Genomic DNA, 21,790 nt, shown 5'->3' on the forward strand with positions numbered 1-21,790 from the left:
GCGGGATCGGATCTTGCAGGCTAAAGAAACATGTCAATCTATGGCTGATCTTGCTCAGTTTCGGGTTTTAAATACTAATGAACAAGAACCTTTAATGCAGGCTAAGCATTTCCTCATGCTAAATGATCAGAGAAAATTGCAAAAATGGTTGACACGTTCGCGACATCGAGCTATCATAGATAAGGGTTGCTCTTCCAAAGATTTTTTCAAAAATCTACATGCTTCAAGACAAAAGGAATGCATCAGAAGGGTGAAAAAATCTGATGGTCAATGGACTCATTCTTTGTCGGAGCTCTCGTATATTGCTAGTCAGTATTTTGCAGCTCTTTTTGCTAAACCGCCAACTACTTCACCTGACATATTTAATGCTCGTTATGCTTTATTGCATCATGTTCGGCCCATTATTTCTCCACAGGATGCTTTGGAATTAGAATCTCCGTTCACTGATATTGAACTTAAAGATGCTTTACGTTCAATGGGTCGATGGAAATCTCCTGGATGGGATGGATTGACAGTGGAATTTTTCCATGCTTTTTGGCCTCAGCTGGAACAATCATTGCTGTATATGATCAATGAAGCTTGGGCAAATGATGTACTACCATCTTCTTGGAAAGAAGGATTGGTTAAGCTTTTCCCTAAACGGGATCTTTGTGAAGCTTTTTCTGATTGGAGGCCCATTACTCTTATGCCTGTCATCTATAAGCTTCTGACTAAGATGTTGGCAAATCGTATTAAAGGATTTTTACATGATGGTTTGCATCCTGCGCAATATGGTTTTGTGCCTCGGAGGCAAATCAATGATAATTTGGCTAATGCTTATATTGCCATTGAATATGCCAAATACACTAAGCAGGATGTACTCATTTTGCAGGTTGATATCGAGAAAGCTTTTGATTCCGTGCATTGGGACTATATAGCTATGACTATGAGTTATCTTGGTTTCGGTGCGAAGTGGCAAAATATTGTGTATTGGCTCTATAATGACAGTGATGCTTCTTTGATTTTGAGCTCTTCTCTATCGAATTCTTGGAAATTGGGATGTTCAGTTCGCCAGGGTTGTCCGCTTAGTTCCTTTTTGTTTGCTATTGCCATGCATCCTTTTCTTTGCTACTTGGATTTTTTGCAAGCTACTGATGAATTGCATGGCTTACAGCTTCCTGCTGGGCATACTTTCCTGGCTCAGGCTTATGTTGATGATTCTTTTTTTATGCCCAAGAATACGCAACAAGATCTTCAGAGATTAATGGAGGCTTTGGAACTTTTTGGTCTGGCTGCTGGTTTGAAAGTGAATTTCCGTAAGTCTACCTTGCTTGCGCTTAACGTACAGCAATGGCATCATGTATTGTGGCCCGATGGAATACCTCCTGGTGGACATATCGTTCGTCATTTGGGTTACCCTTGGCAGCTGTCATCTTCACAAATGATTCAATGGGTTATGCTAAAATTGAATCGCAAAATTGATTATTGGCAGCTTTCCACTTGGCCTCTTCATGTACGTCTCAGGATAGTGCAGGCTATTGTAATGGCTTACATACAGTTCTTTCTTCCATTGATTATGTGGAGAAAAGCTGATATAGATCGGTTTTTGTCTCTGGCAATGGCAATTGTGTGGAAAACTCAACATCGTAAAAAGGGTCTTCGTCTTTTGTCAATGCCAAAGATGTGTTCTCCAAAGATACATGGTGGCTTGAACATATTGAATATTCATTTTCATGTGCTTGCTCGTAAATCCACTTAGCTGTTGGAATTTGTACAACAGCGCCAGCCATGGGCTATTATGTTGGGTCATATGTGTATGTCTATGTCTTCACCTGCTTTTGGAAAGTGGACTGTTACGTATTGGGATGCAATTTTCAGCCATTTCGATGGAAAAATTGTCGGCTGCCCTCTTTCATCTAAGTTAATTTTTGCCTGGAAACAGATTACGCAATATCTTTTTTGGAATCCTAGGCTTAATGCGCAATCTTCTTCGCTTCGCCTTGAGAGTATTCATTGGTCAAAGGCTTTTGATGTACCCTTGGCTCTACGTGAGCCTAGGAAGGCATATTTCCTTTCAAAGAAAGGGGTTTATCTTATTGATGATGTTTTGGATGCTGGTGGCCATGTGCTTTCTTTTGTGGTTGCCGCCAGAAAATTTGGTCTGGGGATGCATTATAGATCAATCTGGTAGCTTATTCGAGAGCTTCTTGCTCCTTTTGAACCAATTGCAGATTTGGATCGTTCTGATCGTTTGATTGATTGGAGCCTTAGAAGAGAACAACCTGCACGAGGCCCTTTATCAATGGCTAAACTTTCGGTTCATTCGATATATCATCTCTTGTTGCCTGCCTCTTGGGTTCAAGAACATGCGAATCAGATTTGGCATCTTCATAAAAGTCAGGCTTGGTGGAAACAGCGGCTTCATTCTCTTTGGAAATGCAGTCTTCCTTTGAAAAGTAGACTTTTTTTATGGAGATGCTTGATTGGAGTCTTGCCAGTCGGCCTTTTCTTGGCTAGGCGACTTTTGGCACCTTCAACTTGTCATAGTTGTGGTGCTTCTCAAGAGACAGTCTTTCATCTTTTGTGGAGTTGTCCTCTGACTAGGACTTTATTGGATCGGATTGCTGCACGTTTGAGAGCCCGCTTTTGACAGGCACCCTTTGGGAAATACTTTTGGATCTTCGGTCTTCTCCCTTCACCCCTTAGATCCTATAAAGTCTTCTTTGATTGGGTTCGCTACTGGGCTTTATGGACTACCTGGCAGTCTCGCAACAGGATAGTTTTTGCTGGGCCTCATTTGGATGCTTACTCATTCTTCTGTTCCTCTCTTCAGCAATCTTTATATGACTGTCTCTCTCTTCATGAGATTGACTCATCTCTGTATGCTCTTTTTACAGATTGTTTTTAGATGTTTAACTATGTTCACACTGAACATAGTGAACACTCTAGTAGTCTCCCTTGTATATGGTCTTTTTGGTGGGTTTTCCTCGTTTTGAGGTTTCCCACCTGTAATTAATGACATGAAGCTTTACAAAAAAAAAAAGTGTGTGTATATTGTCAGAATATGCAGCGGAAATGATAACCAAACTTGGGTTCACAAGAGCAAGTAGAATGCAGATAATAGACAGCACAAGAGACACAGAGAAATAGGCGTGTTAACACTTCTCTATACACAAGATCCCGCAGAAAACTGAATGATACAATGGTGAGGAGCATGGGGCCTATTTATATGCCCCATGCATGCAGTCGGCCAGCTCTCCACGACTGCATAAAGCAGTCGGCCAGCAGTAGTTGTCTCCACGACTGTAGGAAGCAGGTCGGCCAGCCACCAGCACCTCCACGACTGTGTAAAACAGGTTGGCCAGCCATGAGGTGCAGTCGGCCAGCACCATGGGCTCCTGCCAACCATCTGGCATCCATCCAAGGAAAAGATTGGGATGATGACAGTCATCCAAAAACAGGTTGGAATCCCGTCATTAGGTTTAGCAGAGGGGGATGTCATGTGCATGAAAGATGCCATGGACATTCTTAGATGCTGGTCCAGAAGAGGCAGCCAGATAAAGAGTATGAACCAGATAGAACCAGGATTTATGGAGCACAGAGTGCAGATTAGCCAGTGTGGACTTGGAGCAAGGCATGGAGGACATGAAGAGGAAGCTGTCAGTTGCAAGTGGGGACTGTCGGCTGCATCAGAAGATGACATCGGCTGGACTAGAGGACAAGGCGGCTAAAGGCGCAGCATTATAAGGGATTATGTCCAGATGGCACAGCTTTTATGATTGTTGGGGTAAAGGCATAATGCCCACCCTTATAGTGTGTACAAGCCCATAAGTTATAGTACATAGTACACTTAGTACTTTTAATGTACTAAGTGCACTATGTGTACTAGTGCAATATACATGTGTGATAGGGGAGTCACACACTCATGCCTCATGAGTTGACTTATCCCCACAACTCTCTCTCTCTCTCTCTCTCTCTCTCTCTCTCTCTCTCCCTTGTTGTTTCTCTGTGTATGTCTCCCACATGAACATTAACCTAACCCTAATTCCTGTTTCTCCCACACAACTGGTATCAGAGCCGGTGTCTCTGTGCAGTAGCAATCGGCTTAGGAAGGTAGCCAGCAGTCGTGAAGAGCCTTTGTGCTCGGTCTAGGGCTGGGCTAGCACGTGGTCTAGGGCTGGGCGCAGCTTGTGTGTGAAGAGGCCAGAAGCGACCAGCAGGTTTCAGCTTACAGGCATCGCATCAAAGTAGCGAACACAAGTGCACAGCAAGCGGGACACCCAAGAACACGTGTAGCGCGTGAGTGAGCGTTGAGCGAAAGCAGCGAGCCACTGAAGCGAAAGCGTGAAGCGAAGGCTACCACAGCCGTAAAGTAGGCGAAGGCGTGTTAATCATCGGCGAAGCACACGTTGGGCGGAACCTGTATACAGCGCACAACTCTGAAGAGAGGGCATGCGCAGCCACGCTGCCCAGCAGGCGCAGCCAAGCTGCCCAACCAGTCAGCGCAGCAACGCATGTGGGCAGATTCGCTACAGGTTGTGCATCGATTACCATGATGAGGACTTCCACGCTGCCCTGCAGAGATTTACCTTGCCGCCTACACACTGCCCTGCAGTACTGGATGCAGCCGAGAGGCTGGGCGTAGAGGAGCACCAAATTCATCACCAAAATCCGTACATGAACTACAGCTACAGCAGCTTCATCACCCCTTTTCCTGCAACAACAAAATTCAGCCTGCAAATTGAAGAAAAATCAAAAATTACAAGGTATTTTCCTCAAATTTTTTTTTGGGATTTGCAATTGAGCATGTCAATCATCAATTGAGCAGGTACAGGTGCCAAATTGCTCAATTTCTGAGCAAAATTGGCAATATTGGGTGACATTGGTCACAATCAGGATCAATTTGCAGGAAATTGGTCACAATCAGGATCAATTTGCAGGAAATTGGTCACAATCAGGATCAATTTGCAGGAAATTGGATGTCGAAATTTGGGGCTTTTGATGTAATTGTGCAATTAAGCACTCATACATGCTGTATGATGTGAAAAATCGCACATTTGGGCAAAATTGCAGCAAATTGCAGTGCAAATCAAGGGGCTTTTGTGCCGATTTGGTTGATTTGCATGCAGGCAATCGCATTTGATGCTGTGGATAATGTGTTGATGCCTTACAAGCACTCAATGTGCCTGTAAATCAAGGGGCTTTCATGTATTTGATGTATATGTGGCCAGGGGGAAGCATCGTCAACACTCTGGATGCCTTCATGTGCGTCAATGTACCATGTATGATCAAAAATTGATCTTAAATCAAGGGGCTTTTCAAGTTCGTATGCTTGTTAAGCTTGGCAAAGCAGCAGGCAAGACTTTTATGCCTTGAATCCTCAGAAATCAGCTTGCAGTCAAGGGGCTTTTGCTCAATTTCTGTTCGGGACTGTTGTATGCAGTGTTCGGGACTGTAAAAGTCTGATTTTCACTCATTTGTACAGCCAGGAGAGCATTTATTGCTACTGTACCCGCTGGTACAGATTTGGCACAGCTTTGTGCATGTTTTGGCATGGCTGTACACTGTTTTGAGTGACCAAAAGGTTCAATTTCAGCTGCTGTACTTGCCGGTACAGGTTTGGTACATCATTGGTGAGCACTTGGTATTGCTGTACAGTACTTTGGAAGGGCAACAGAGCACATTTAAGGTGCTGTCCAAAATCTGCAGCAACCAGATTTTGATGATATCATCACATAAAGTGGGAGAAAAGTTGCATTCTTGCTTCCACAGTGGGAGATAAAGCTTGGGAGAACAACTGTGAGCACTTTGTGTGCTTTTGGTGCAGTGTTTGCACATTTTGCAGGGAGTCAGGCATTGACAGGTTGCATATTGCTATGGCAACCACAGGTGAGAGCTCTTCATTGCTTCACATCAAGAAGCTTGAAGGCTCGCATAACTATGATATTTGGCAAACCCAGTGCTACAATGTGTTGCTCCAGAAAAAGCAGCACAAGCCTATCAAAGAAAGGGGTGTAATGCCCGCTTCTCTTACTGCTGAAGAGTGGGAAGATATGGATGAGCTGGCAAGATCTACTATCATGTTGTCTGTGTCAGACTCATTACTTTTCAGCATTCGTGAAGAGAAGACAGCTTGGGGAATGTGGCAGAGATTGCAGGACTTGTATGCCCAACAAAGTGCCTCAAGCAAAGTGTATTGGTTGAAGAAACTCATAGGTCTTCAGATGAAGGAAGGGGCCTCTATGACAGCCCATCTAAATGAGTTTAATGGTATTGTCAGCCAGGTCATTAATCAAAAGTTGGCAATGGACGATGAGTTCAAAGCCACTTTTCTGTTATGCACTTTGCCAGAGAGTTGGGACACATTCAGGACAGCCACTAGCAATTCGCATGCTATGCTGTCATATGCAGATGTTGGGGGTGCTCTTCTTCAAGAAGAGATGAACAGGAAAAACAACTCTGTTGGAAAGTCCAATGCAATGAATGCACGTGGGAGATCCCAACAAAGGGGAAAAAGCCAAGAAAGGGGAAGGAGCAAGTCTCGCTCCAAAAAGGATTTGGAATGCCATTATTGTGGCAAGAAGGGACACATTAAAAAGCAATGCTACAAATGGAAAAATGATCAAAAGGAAAAGGGAAAAGGCAAAGACAAAGAGAAGGATGAAGCCAAAGATGTAAAGCCAAAGGGCAAAAGTGGAGTCAAGATTGAAGAAATCAATGTGTCACATGCAGGTGGCAGTGAGGATGAGGTCCTCTTTACGTCTTCACTTGATGCCCATTCACTTCTTACAGGTGGTCATGGTATGCACTCATGGATCATTGATTCAGGTGCCTCCTTTCATGTCACAGGTTGCAGAGACTTGTTTGTCAGGTATACTGCTGGCAATGAAGGAGTGGTTTATTTGGGTGATAACCATGCATGCAAGATTCTTGGCAGAGGTGATGTGAGGCTTGTGTTTTCAGATGGCTCACAGCTTATGCTCCATGATGTCAGGCATGTGTCTGAGATCAAGAAGAATCTGCTTTCTACTGGACAGCTTGATGATGCTGATTATGTTACCACATTTGGTCGTGGAAAGTGGAAGATTTGTAAGGGCTCACTGGTTGTTGCCAGAGGCTCTAAGGTGGACACTCTTTACTTTATGCATCCAGGTGTTTGTCACCATGCTAATGTAAATGCAACCGAGCTGCCGGAAATTTCTATGTGGCATAGCCGGTTGGGACACATGAGTGTCAAGGGAATGGAGCAATTGTCTCGTTTGGGTTACCTGCCTTCTCTAAAGTTTTCAAGTTTTCAGTTTTGTGAGCATTGTATATATGGTAGGCAACTACAGTGCCCCCACAAGAAAGCTCTTGGACAGAAAGATGCTCAGTTAGAGCTTGTGCATACAGATGTATGTGAGATGCCTCAGCTTTCTTTAGGAGGGGCAAAATATTTTGTGTCTTTTATTGATGATGCCACACGCAAGGTGTGGGTCTATCCTCTTCGTTTGAAGAGTGATACATTCGCAGTGTTTCAGAAGTTTGTTGCTCTTGTTGAGAATCAAACTGGTAAAACACTGAAGGCTTTGCGTTCCGACAATGGTGGAGAGTATATGTCCAAACAGTTTCAGGACTTTTGTGATGCTAAAGGCATCAAGAGGGAGCTCTCTACTCCTTATGATCCTCCACAAAACGGGACAGTAGAGAGGATGAACAGGACCATTCAGGAGAAGGTCCGTTCTATGTTGTCACATGCTGCATTACCTCATGGTTTTTGGGCTGAAGCTGTTATGACAGCCGTTCACCTTATAAACAGGTCACCTAACACGAGGCTTGGTGGGAAAGTGCCAGAGGAAGTATGGACAGGGAAGCCTCCGTCATACAAGCACTTGAGAGTGTTTGGTTGCGTTGCGTACGTGCACATACGCAGGGAAATGCGCACCAAACTTGATCCTAAGTCTCACAAATGCATATTCCTAGGATATGGTGACAGAGGTGAAATGGGGTATAGACTTTGGGATCCCATGAATAGAAAGATCATACGCAGCAATGATGTCATTTTTGATGAAACATGCATGTATAAGGAGCCTGCAAGGCAACAGGAGCCTGGCAGAGTCATCTTTGATGATGATGGACATCATGGACAACAACAAAGGGCTGTAAATCAGCCATTATAGCAGGAAAACCAGCCCTTAAATGGTGCTGAAAATGGTCCAAATGGACAGCCAGAGATGGCAGAAGATATCCCTATGGATATACCACAGTTAGAGGAGATACCGGGCATGATATTTCAGCCTTATGGCATGGAACAGGAGCCACCAATGGGTGATATGCAGGCTGGACAGCAACCTGCAAATGATGGTCATTGGGTACGGAGGTCCACAAGACCCTCCAGAGCCCCTGACAGGTTTGTTCCAGGGGTTGACTACTTGATGCTTACTGACTGTGGTATATATATATATATATATATATATATATATATATAGAGAGAGAGAGAGAGAGAGAGAGAGAGAGAGAGAGAGATATTAACGTCTACGAGAGGCCAAAGTCGGCCTATGAGACAAAAAATAATTCAACTGTGTTCTTCCTGTCATCGGAAGAAAAGAAACAAAAGAAAAAGTGTGCATGTGTTTGGATACAACTGTCCATCACCTCCGGAGAGTGATAGAAACTCAGTTCGCTGGTTTTATAAAGCATGTTCTTTTGGACTAACCTTATACAAACCTGCACCTACTCTTGGGCACTGATGACGTGAGAAGGGATGTCATAGCTTATTGTCCACGCTATGCATGATAGAGTTGATGAACCTACACTTCATGTTTGGATAGACATTGGAGTTAATGGTTGCACTTTTGAGTCGAAGTTTTTTTTAAAGTTTAGCTTAATGTTTGGTTCTGGCTCTTAGTACTTTAGGTCTAGAGTTTACAATTCTCTGTTTTGCTATTTTGTGTTGTTGTTTAGTATCTCAGCTCAAAAGGTTTAAGTTCTTATTAAGAAGAAGTGTGTGTGTGTGTGTTTTTTTTCTAAAAAAATTTAAAATTTAAAATTTTTGAAGTTTCTTTCATTCATGTAATTGTTTTGTTTTGTTTTCTTGTTTCTTGTTTTTTATTTTGTTTTGTTTTTGTTTTTGTTTTTTTGGGTTTGTTTGTTGTTGTTTTTTGTTTTTTGTTTTTTTGAGTTTGTTTGTTTTTGTTTTTTGTTTTTTTGTTTTTGTTTTTTTTTGGTTTTTTGGTTTTTGTTTTTTTTGTTAATGTCTTAATTAAAAGTCTTTGTTTGATATTATCTTTTGATTTCCTCTTCTTAGTAGCTAGATTTGTTAGTTTATTTATTTTTGATCTTTCAAATGCTTTGTTTTTGTCTTTGTCCTTCTTCACTATTATTTCTTTCTGAAATCTCTCAATTCGTAAGTTCAGATTTTTCTGACCTTATATATATATATATGTGTGTGTGTGTGTGTGTGTGTGAAGGAATGCATTATGCATGTATGGTGCAGGTACATATGTGTGTGTTGAATAATCTAAATATGCATACATTTAAAATCATATGCAAGTTCAAGCTTATAATGACCCCTTCTTTCTTTTTCTCTTACAAGTTTGTCGGTTTTTTTGTTTTGGAGAATGTCTTAGGTTGCTGAGTGGCAGGTCATTCCCTGGTAGAGTTTTACTGAGCAGGAGGACAGAGACTACAGCTGAAAGCTTTCGGATTGCAAATCCGGCTTCAACATCAGATCGATTTGATGGAGATAGTGATGCGACCACAGATTCAAGTGATGGCACAAACTATGTCAAGGTAATTCTTTCATGTCTATGCCGTTCTTTAAAAAAAAAATAAAAATGGTTGTAAGTTGCCGACATAAGTTTAGCCAAAACTGGGTTATAAAAAGACCCCTTTCTGCTCATTTTAGAGCCCCATCTCTTGATTAGAGGGCACACTTTTGTGAAGGCCCATTGCCAATTTCTTTCCAGCCCTTCTACCATATTTTGCCTTCTAAAAGGCTGCTGGTTTCACTTGCTGAATTTTTAAATGATTAAAGGGTGCTTGGGTTGCATTTGTGGCCTCGGTAGGCTCTTGATTTTTGTACTTTTGTGCCTTGGTCTTTATCCTCTTCATAAATGGTTTGTGACAGGCGTGTTACAGCTGCTTTGCCAACTGTGTAGGTTTTCCGCCATCTGATCATGAGCCATTTAGCCCATACCTTCAGCTTGCATCTTTACACTTAAGCCACATCGTCTAGAGCTGGATTGGCTGATTTTACATCATTAGTGGACTAGTAAGAGTCCTGGAGCTGGAGTTGCAGTAGGCACTTCAAAGAATGAAACTCTCCCTTGTCCACACCAGCATGCATGTATATGCATGTGTGTGTGTGTGTCTCTTCTCTTCACACACACACACACACACACACACACACACACGAATGTATGTATGCATTTATCTGTGTGTGTGTGTGATATTACACAACCTCATTGGCTATGAGTTCAAGTATGAGATCAACTGTCCAGTTGTTGCAGTAGCACTGAATGCAGTCAATCTAGATCTAGGGCCAGTTGGAGCATAGGACACGATTGCCCTCCCACTTTGTGTGTGTGTCTCTTCTCTTCACACACACACATGTATATGCGTGCGTGCGTGTGTGTGTGTGTCTTCTCTTCACACACACACACACACACTTTTTTTTGGTAATATCCAGTGCAGTATATTTATATGCTCATAGATTTACATGATGGGAGGTCTCCGAAATGGAGAGTATCCCAAAGATCAGAAACATAAAAAGAAAAGCTCTATGTAAGAAGCATCCATATCACCCTCATGGCAGGCATCATATAAGGATTGCCGCAATGAGGCTCGGAAAGATTCATATGACTTGTGAATCTGCCGACCCAAGTATGCCAAATTATGCTCACTCCAGATTGTCCAAAGAGCCCAATATCTCACCCAAGAGAGAAATAGTGAGTATTGAGACAAAGACCTCATAAATCTGCCAAAGAGCCAGAAATGTTTCCCAAATCTGTGACTCGGGAAACGGAGCCGAAGATAATCTGAAATTCTCCTGAGGAGGTTCCTAGAACACGGGCAGTGCCAAAGCAAATGAAGAACAGTCTCTGAAGGAGCCTGACATCTTAAACATGTGGATGGTGCAATGCGACGTTTAGCAAGTGTGACCCCCCTTGACAATGTGCCTGTCATACATCTCCAAAGAAAAAGTCTTTGTTTCAATGGCATTTTACACTTCCATAACATCCCGAGATTCTTACGCCACCATGAGAGGGGCTTCCTTATATGCCACAGAGAATTGGCATGTTGCTGAATCCATGGAGTAGGTTGAAGAAGCCTGTAAGCTTTGATGGAGGTTAAGGCAGGAAGAGGAACAGGATGAGTGCATGTAGCAGAGGGTTGCAATTGCCAATCCGTAAGCCTGTCTGTGTCAGCCACAGGAGGAACAGGTAGAAAAGGATGTAATAAATCAGCAATTTTCTTCCATATAGACCTATGATGCATTCCCAATGCATAGGAAGCAGTGGCCTGAGGAAAAGATAAGACATAGCCCTGATCATCTACCACATCATGTATGTATCTAATTCCCAATTTCATGAGATTGTATGCCCGAACAGGTTCCAGTAAAGTGAGTGGAATGTCAAAGATGGCACTCCAATGAATACTTTCTTTTCTCATTGAGTTTGTCCCTGAGCAATTATCAGGAGCCCATTTGACCTTAGAAAGTACTTGTTTCCAGTCAAGTATCAGAGCAGTAGAGAAAGGACAGCCAGGTATCTTCCCTACAAATCTCCCAATGACAACCTCCCAATGATCAGTAATCCAATGACCATAAGCACAACTGCTCATGTTGACACACATGGATGCTAGCATACAAGTCCATGGCTGTTGTTGGCGGAAAAAAGTATGCAGCATAGTCGCCTTCCTTGCAAGTACATGATATCTTATATTGAGGACATTAAGTCCACCATGCATCCTAGGAGAGCACACCATTTCCATCTTCATCAGTCTCAATGCTTTCACAGCAGTTTTTGTCCTCCATAACATCTCCATAGCTTGAGACATAAAGGCTGAAATATCCCTGGAGGACCAATGCAGCAAAGGCAAATAGAATTGGACATAGGACATTACAATGGACTGTACTATTCTGAGCCTGACATGAAGAGGCCAAGTAGAAATCTTCCAGTATTCCAGTTTATGTTGAAGTCTTTGGAAGATCCATTTTAGCTGCTGCTTTCTGGTGATATGCCATCCTATGGGATATCCCAAATGCGTGACTACATCTTTGGAATGCACCACCTGACCCGGCCAAAGAATAGAATGCTAGTCACATTGTTTCAGGGGAAGTAATTTAGATTTGTCAAAATTGACATGCAATCCCGGTGCCAAGCCATAGAATGAAAGAGTGGTCATAAGCATTTGAACTTCCCGGGAAGAATTCTGTGGCATAAAGAAGGAATCATGAGCATATGCTCGTGCCAAAAAAAATGCAGCCCGAGGAATCATCACACACACACACACACACACACACACACACGAATGCATGTATGCATTTATCTGTGTGTGTGTATGTTTGTGTAATATTACACAACCTCATTGGCTATGAGTTCAAGTATGAGATCAACTGTCCAGTTGTTGCTGCAGCACTGAATGCAGTCAATCTAGATCTAGGGCCAGTTGGAGCATAGGATTCGATTGCCCTCCCACTTTTCTAAGAGTAGCTGGAGGCTATTCATCAGCTCCCTAATTTATCAAGATTAGACAAAAGGCTACGTGAGTGAGATAGGGGGTCAAAAACGGGTAAAAAAAAGTAGGCTGCCTACTAAACTATTGCAAATAATACAAAATCAAGACACGTAGGCATGCAAATTTGAGAGAACCTCGCTCACCCACCCCCCCACACCTGTCAAAATACGCAGCGGAGATGATAACCAAATCTGAGACCACAAGAGCAAGTAGAGTGCAGAAAATAGACAGCACAAGGGAAGGAGAGAGATAGGCGTGTAACTCTGCTCTATACACAAGATCTCGAAGTGAAAACAAGATACAATGGTGTTGGGGCCATGGGGCCATTTAATATGGCCCCATACATGCAGTCGGCCTGTAGAAAAGGCAGTCGACTGGACCTGAATGTCTACGACCAGCTCCATCCACCACCAGTCGACCAGTTGTACACAGTCGGCCAGCATACATGAGAGGTTGGGGACCAGAAGGAGCAGTCGGCCAGCATCTAGGACATCCTGACCAGCAGTCGGCCAGTGTCTGGATCAGCCAGGGTGCAAAGAACTGCCTCCCACACCTGGTAAAAATAGTAAAAAATGGGAAAAAATACGAGGAGTGAGGAAAAATGAGAACACCTACAAAGGGCGGGCACACCCACAACAGAGGCCCTGGTGTCTGATAAAGACAGGAGATGACTTCTAACACCCCCTCTTAGCTCCTGGCTGTGAAATCAACCCTAGGGAGCTGGAGTGCCGCCTGAGCGTAGCCTGAGGTAGATACTTCGTGAAGAGGTCCGCCACATTGTCCTCCATCGAACAATAAAGTGGCAAGATGTCACCAGCCAAGATCTTCTCACGTACAAAGTGATACTGTATCTCTATGTGCTTGGTCCGGGCATGGAAGACCGGGTTCCGAGCAATAGCTATACTACTCTGGTTATCACACTGGATGACTGTGGGCTCCTTCTGTGGAAACCCAATCTCGCCTAGGAGCCTCCGTAGCCACACAACCTCGCAAGTAGCACCACAAGCAGCCTGGTACTCTGCCTCTGTTGAAGATATGGCAATAGTTGGCTGCCTCTTACTGCTCCAAGAAACTGCTCTTGAGCTGAGGGTAAAACTGTAACTTGAAGTAGATCTCCTCGTGTCTGGATCTCCTCCCCAATCTGAGTCACTTCAACCTTGGAGTCCGACTCCATTCCCTCCTATGTAAAAGAGTCCTAGATCGTTCGTACTCTATAGATACTGCAAGATCCGCAATCCTGCATGTCAATGAGACTTCAATGGTGTCTGCATAAAAGAGCTCAACAGCCCCACGGAGAAGCTCAAGTCCAATTTGGTGTTCAGCAACCAGATCAATGAACCAACCAACTTCCGATACTGCGAGGCATGAACTAGCTCACAAGGATCATTAACAGTTAACTTTGTATTTGGGTCCATCGGTGAAGTAATAGGCTTGCAGTTTTCCATCCCAAAGGCCTCAAGCAACTCATGAACATACCGCTGCTGAGAGACAGAAAACCCCCTCTGGGTCTGCCAGATCTCCAATCCCAAAAAGAAGTGGAGTAAGCCTAGGTCGGTCATCTCAAACTCCTTTGACAAGGCAGCCTTCGTCACGCCAATGTGCTCCACATGACCACCGGTGAGAATGAGATCATCCACATAAAGGATGATAATCGTAACCATGCCGCGTTCCCGAAAGAGATACAGGTTGGGATCTGCAACCGATCTCTGAAAACTAGTCCGAACAAAGAAGGAATCAATCTTCTGATTCCAAGCCCTGGGAGCTTGCTTAAGACCATACAAGGCCTTACGTAACCTGTAAACCATCCCTTTTGATCTTGGAACAACAAATCCTGGAGGCTGCTCAACATACACCTCCTCCTGCAGGTCACCATTAAGGAACGTAGATTTTACATCCATTTGATACACAGGCCACCTCTCAGAAGAAGCAAGGGCAAGAATAGTCCGAATCGGGGACATCCTGGCTGTCGGTGCAAAGGTATCCTCGTAGTCGATGCCTGGCCGCTGAGCATAACCTTTAGCCACGAGTCTGGCTTTGTGTTTGTCCACCGACCCATCTGACCCATTTGACACCAATGACTGACCGTTTCGACGGCCTCGGTACTAACTCCCATGTGTTGTTCTTCTCGATGGGATCAAGTTCCACCTGCATGGCTTTTCTCCAAGTATGCTGTGAAAGGGCTTCCTTAACGGAAGTGGGCTCCTCGTCCCGCATAATACGAGACATCAGAGCATAGTTTACCTGAAGAAGCTCCGCTGTATTGCTTTTGTCGCGGACTCTTGTGCGATCTTCGAGGGACTCTTGTGACACCTGACTCCCGAAGGGTGTCCATCAACCACCTGGGTACTTGAACAGATCGTGGAGCCTCCTGCCGTTGCGGGGGCTCTACTCCAGCTGTGGGCTCAACCTCCTGTACTGATTGTGGTTGATCAACTGGAACAATGGACTGGGAATCATCATCAGACTCCTCTGGATCTCCAAGAAGTGGCGGCTCCTCGACAGTGGATACTGGAACATGCTCATCAAAGACCACATCTCGGCTGACAACAATCTCATTCCTCTCTGGATCATACAATCTGTATCCCTTGGAAAGAGAATTATACCCCACAAATATAAGCTTGCGGGATTTGGAGTCAAGCTTCCCCCTCTGCTTCTTCGGAATATGTACATACGCATCGCTCCCAAAAACACGGAAGTGGGAGACATTAGGTTTTCTGCCAAAGTATGCCTCAAACGAAGTCATATTAGGTACTGAAGTCATTGGAGACCGGTTGAGGGTATGGACAGCCGTTGCCACAGCCTCTCCCCAGAGTGGACGAGGAAGATCACGATGCTCCAGCATGGTCCTCGCCATCTCCACCACAGTTCTGTTTTTTGCGTTCTACAACTCCATTCTCTGAAGGCGATCCTGTATTGGCCAGTTCCCTCTTGATGCCATGGTCCGCATAAAATCTGAGAAAAACATTCGAAGAGAATTCACCGCCTTTGTCAGCCCTAAGAGTCATTACCTGCAATCCAGACTCTTTTTCCACCATCACGTGCCAATCCTTGAACCGTGCAAAAGCTTGGTGCTTATGTGAAAGAAAGTAGACTCATGTGAATCTGGTACAGTCATCAACAAGCAGCATGAAATAGAGAGATCCTCCCAATGATGGTGTCTGCTGAGGTCCACACAAATCAGTGTGAATCAACTCCAATGGTTTTGAAGCCTGCCTGGAAGCCTGCTTCGGAAAGGATTCCTTGTGCTGCTTACCACGTATGTAAGAACTGCAACGTCCTTGCTTGTTGCCAACATCTGGCAAGCCAACCACCATTTTGTCCCGGAAAGCTCGCCGCAGTGCATCCACATTTAAGTGGCCAAAACGAAAGTGCCATAGATCTCCGACCTGAGAACCTGTCAATGAGGAGAGTGCAGAGAGCTTGTAGATACCATTCTCCACACCGCCTTCCCAAACAACCTGGCTAGTCTCACGGTCCCATAGAGCAACTGAATGCTCCTCAAATTCCACCCGAAAGCCAGTCTTGCATACTTCATGCACTGACAGAAGATGAAAACCAAGAGCAGGGATGTAAAGAACACGGGAGGCATGCTTGCCCCCCTTGCCGTCGGGAATAATCTCCATCCGGCCCTCACTGTGTATCGGAATGGTCGAGTTGTCGCCAATGAAGATGCGACTTGACTGCGGTTTCAGATGCAAAAAGAAGTCTCGGGACGGAGTCATGTGCCTGGAAGCACCACTGTCAAGAATCCATTCTCGGGTATCCTTTGTGGTGAAGCCAATTGCCTCCTCGCTCGAAGACGATGAAGCATCTGAGTCCATCATCTCTAAGTGCACAAATGCAAGAGTCTTTGCAGCTGAGGCTGAAGAATCAGCACTCTTCCCAGTCCGCTTATGACACTTCCTCCAATAGTGGCCTTTCTCGCCACAATCATTGCAGGACCTCTCGGCCTTCAATTTCTCTCAATCTGTGTCAGGCTTCTTCTCAGAAGACTTCTCCGGTGAAGCCTTCCCTTTGCCCTTGTTGTTATTCCGGCCTTTCGGCCGTTGGCTAGTTAAGGCCTCCGAACCTCCGTTGTGAGGAGGGTTCGTGAATCGTTCCTCCTGGTCTAAGACCATGGGCACAAGCTCCTCCCATGTAATGGTGCTGAGCCTGCCACTAGTAATCAAAGAGGAGTAGAAAGCGGAATACTGAGCAGGCAAGTGGGACAGCAAAGTAATGGCCATATCTTCTGATGATATCTCCTTCCCAGCTTGGAGGACTTCCTGCTGAAGGGCTTGCAGCTTGTTAATGTGCTCCTGCTGAAGGGCTTGCAGCTTGTTAATGTGCTCCCCATCGTCGACGACTTTGCAGGGTTCATAACCTGCATCTGTACTTCCAAGGAAATCCTCTTTATGGGCGATACCCTGTTATAAAGAGAAGCCAAGTGCTGCCATATGCCTTTGGCCAGCGTCATATGCTTTACGTAATTGATTACTTGCGGTGTGCAGTTGAGGAAGATAAATGAACGGACCCTGGCGTTGGCACGAATTCACATCTATGCCTGTGCCTCGCGGTCCTTCTTGGTTGACTATAACTCCCCTTCCTCTGCTTCCGGCCGTGGAACCCCGATAACGATGAAATCAGCAAGGTCATATGACTCCAGCACAGACTCCATCATAACCTTCCAGATGCCGTAATTGTTCCCGTCCAAGTGACGGTCCACTGCGAACGTGGGGAGTGTTGGGATCTTCACATGCTTCTCAGCCATCTCTAACAAATCTGCCATCGCGGGGATGTAACTGAAAAAGGGTGGGTGGGTGGGAAAAAAAACTTTAAACCGCAAGTGGCTGTCCAGCAACTCAACCCGCCTTCCTCTTGCTTCTTCTCTTCCCGAACAATCCCTAACAATCCACCAATCAGCAACACAACAATCCCCCTCTTGCTCAGAAAACTCCCAAGATCTTTCAAGAGCCTATGGTTCTGATACCATGTCAAAATACGCAGCGGAGATGATAACCAAATTTGAGACCACAAGAGCAAGTAGAGTGCAGAAAATAGACAACACAAGAGAAGGAGAGAGATAGGCGTGTAACTTTGCTCTATACACAAGATCCCGAAGTGAAAACAAGATACAATGGTGTGTAAAATGGCCCCATACATGCAGTCGGCCTGTAGAAAAGGCAGCCGACTGGACCTAAATGTCCACTCCATCCACCAGTCGGCCAGCATCCAGGACATCTTGACCAGCAGTCGGCCAGCATCCAAGACATCGTGACCAGCAGTCGGCCAGTGTCTGGATCAGCCAGGGTGCAAAGAACTGCCTCCCACACTTGGTAAAAATAGGAAAAAATTGGGAAAAATACGAGGAGTGAGGAAAAATGAGAAAACACCTACAAAGGGCGGGCACACCCACAACAGAGGCCTGGTGTCTGATAAAGACAGGAGATGACCTCTAACAACACCATTGCCACCCACAAGGACATGCAACCTCGAAAGAATTGATAGTTCGAACCATGCTTGATTAGGTGTTAATGTAAGCTGGCCTATCCTCGCCTTGCACCCCGTGCTTTCTACATCGTTGACAAATCTTTAGCTGGGGAAAGATTCTTGAGCTGCATTTCATCTTTGCTCCCATCCGTGGGTGGTCTCTCAGCTCTGAACTTCAGATGTTACGTACCTAATGCTAACCTTTGAGGTTAGGGAATAATAAAGTAGGGTTAGGGTAGCCCTGGTATTAGGAAAAGCAAGCGGATTCAGGCGGCTAGGTTCAGATTTAATAAATCCAAGGTTATTGGCTATTTATAGCTGGACTATTATTTATTGCAGCAATAAGCACTATATAAGTGAGTTGGGGGTTATTATTGATTCAGTGTGGTCATGACTAGGACCAAGAGGCTGACTCCTACCACAAAGATGGTGGATCGTGGGTAGTCTTGTTGAGGGCCCTTGTGGGTAGGCACTAGTAGTATGGGATGCTAGGGTTGACTGGTATGGACTCGTGGGGGTGGAACCTTAGCCCTTGTTTATACTTGTGTATTAGGTGATCCTTCGGGAGTTGTCCTTACAATCGGTATTAGAGCTAACCTAATTGCAGAGGGGGAAAAAAGCAAGGTTTTGCATGTTGTTTGTGTTTCCTCAAGGTCACCCAATCTAGGTATCTCTCTCGGTTACCATATCTATGTTTTGATCAGCCAAGAAATTGGTTCTTTTTTAGGTTTTGCCGCATTGAATATAGATGTGGGGGACATGGGACTCAGTATTGAGGCAGAGGCCGCTTTTGTGGGAAAGCAAGTGCAAGTGATCCATATCATTGGGAAGTTGCACATTTGTATCCAAGGGTACCTTGATCATGAGAATTTCTTGGTTGCACCATTGTAGGGATGTGATAGATTGCTAGCAAAGCCGTGGCATCACCTCATTGAGCTACGCAAGGAGTATAAAACAAACTGAATTACTTTTATGCGTAAGGGCCGTATGCATGTTATTGATGCTGGTCAAGAGGGAGACTCCATCCCAGTTGTATCTCATGTCCAGATTAATAAAGTAATGAAAAAGCGTGTTTCAGCGAACTTGGTTTTTGCATGTGACATTGTTAAATGTGATGCTGTAAATGTAGACACCCTTACGAGTGATGGACTGAATTTTTTAGATGCATACAAGGATTGTTTTGCAGATGCATTTCTTGGAGAGTTACCTCCTAAGAGACCCGAGGATCACAGCATTGATTTGGCGCCCGGTAGTGTTGGAAATTGGGGACCACTTCCCGGGAGGTCACCCATCCCAGTAGTGTTCATGCCACTGCGTGGTTAACCTCCACCACTCTATTCCCTTCCAAGCCATGAAAATTGGTGGAGGGATGATAATGGTCCTATTCTTCTATTATTTATGTATGATCTCATTATCTCTGGTACTATGCTGTGGTATGTACATAGTCAGGCCATGACCTTCCAACACCCTCCCTCGATGGCCAGGACGTAGGGTACCCAAAGGCTCTAACGACACTTGGCTTAGAGGTTTGCGTGGTCTCACAGAGATGTCACTCGACTATTCAGACATATGCTTTGCCTGCTAGTGATCACTCTGGGCATACTAGCACGACCTAGCCTTCTTAGTCGTATAGGCATTCGGCCTTTGTTCAGCTCCACCGAGAGTAATCGGCATGTTGACCAGCTCCGCTAACATCATCCCAACATGTCCCTGGATCTAATACCACGTTGGAAATTGGGGGCCACTTCTCGGGAGGTTATCCATCGCAGTAGTGTTCATGCCAATGCGTGCTTGACCTTCACACTCTATTCCCTTCCAAGCCATGAAATTGGTGGAGGAGGGATGATAATGGCCCTATTCTTCTATTATTTATGTATGATCTCATTATCCCTAGCATTATGCATGTGGTATGTAGACGGCCATGCCATGACCTTCCAACAAGTAGTTCCCCACCAAATAGACCCGCAATACGGGTAAGTTTGAGCACAACAAGAAGAGATCATGAAACATGTAACTAAATTATTGAATCGAGGTTTGGTTTAGCCAAGCTCCTCGCCATACTCTTCGCTTGTCTTGCTAGTGCAGAGGAAGGACGGTTCCTTCCGCATGTGTCTGGATTACCAGGCTCTAAACAAGCTTACTATCAAGCTCCGGTTTCCAATTTCACGCATTGATGACATTTTGGATCAACTTGATGGGTCTGCATGTTTTAGCTGCATTGACCTTCAGAGTGTGGCACCGCAAGATGTACACAAAATGGCATTAAGGACATCATTTGGTTGAGCTTGGGTATCATGTTTGAATAACTTCGTAAGCACAAGCTCTTTATCAATGCGAAGAAGAGTGAATTTTTCTTGTCAGAGATTCATGATTGGGGGCACATTGTGTCAAAGGATGGCGTTAGGATGGATCTTGCAAAGATAGAAGCTATTTGGAATTGGCTTGAGCTATCTTTCATACATGAAGTACGAAGCTTTTTGGGTTTATGCTCATATTATAGGTGTTTTATGAGGCACTTTGCATGGATTGCTTCGCCATTGCATGAGCTCACTAAGAAGAAGGCAGTCTTCAAATGGACAGTTGATGAGGAAGAGGCTTTCTTTCGCCTCAAGGATACCATTATGAGTAGGCATGTGTTATTCATCCTAGACTTGCAGAAACCTTTCTATGTGGAGTGTGATGCATCCGAAAGTTGCATTGGGGTTGTCCTAAATCAAGAGGGATATGCCGTAGCTTATGAAGGCCGTCGTTCGCATGATGCTGAGCTTTCTTTGGGGATCTATGAGGGTTGTTAGCTGTGATTCATGCTTTGACTATTTGGAAACACTATCTTCTTAGGGCTGATTTTATGGTCAAGATAGATCATCAAAGCCTAAGGTACTTCTTGACTCAAACAAAGCTTTCGGAGAAGCATACGAGGATGGCAAACTTCTTGTCCATGTTTCATTTTTAGATTATGCACACTTCAGGAAAGAAGCATGTGGTGGCAGATGCATTGTCTAGAAAGCCATATGTGGTAGTTGCCTCACATGGGGACTTGTTCTTCGTATGCAAGACATAGGAGGTATCATACCTACTATGGACATGACTGAGCACTGTTTCTTTTGGCCAAGTAAGTGCAAGGATATTGAGTCATGTGCACATGTATGTATCACATGCCAGAAAGTCAAGTTTGGCTGAGGAAAAAGGCTCTAGGTGCTTTAGTCGTTGGCTATTCCCTCATAGCCATGGGGAAGTATTGCAATTGATTTTATCGTGGATTTGTCTTGTACTCAACAAGGCAACGATGCTATTTTGACCATTGTTGATAGGTTTAGCAAGCAGGCACATTTCTTGCTGATCAGAAAGATTTTTAGCTTGAGCATATGGTCAAGATATTTGTGGCACAAGTGTTCAAACAACATGGTATGCCTAAGTCCATTGTGGGGGATAGAGATCCTAGGACTATGAGCCTCTTTTAGAGAGCTTTGTTGAAGCACCCAATCACCTTCTTTGAAATCCACATTTCTTGGCATGTCCCTTGTGGTGGCAGAAAAAACAACGGTTCTCTTTGAAGTACCGTTCCTTCTCATCTGACTACGGGAATCCTCCAATAAGGCCCTCCTTGATCTTTTCTTTAGGG

The 21,790-nt window shown here is 44.5% G+C and overlaps 1 protein-coding gene across 6 annotated transcripts in view; it reads left to right on the plus strand.

The window, feature by feature from the left end:
• Window positions 1–21,790, plus strand: part of LOC147638441 (uncharacterized) — a 108,145-nt gene that overhangs the window by 14,438 nt on the left and 71,917 nt on the right. For all 6 annotated transcript variants that reach the window (XM_086798360.1, XM_086798354.1, XM_086798356.1 and 3 more), the window contains exon 3: window positions 9,588–9,750. In XM_086798360.1, the coding sequence (XP_086654486.1) occupies window positions 9,588–9,750 (163 nt within the window). The remainder of the gene's footprint in view (window positions 1–9,587; window positions 9,751–21,790) is intronic.

Source organism: Cibotium barometz, chromosome 5, assembly GCF_041138505.1.
Source record: "Cibotium barometz isolate CiBa-2024 chromosome 5, ASM4113850v1, whole genome shotgun sequence".
Classification (NCBI taxonomy): domain Eukaryota; kingdom Viridiplantae; phylum Streptophyta; class Polypodiopsida; order Cyatheales; family Cibotiaceae; genus Cibotium; species Cibotium barometz.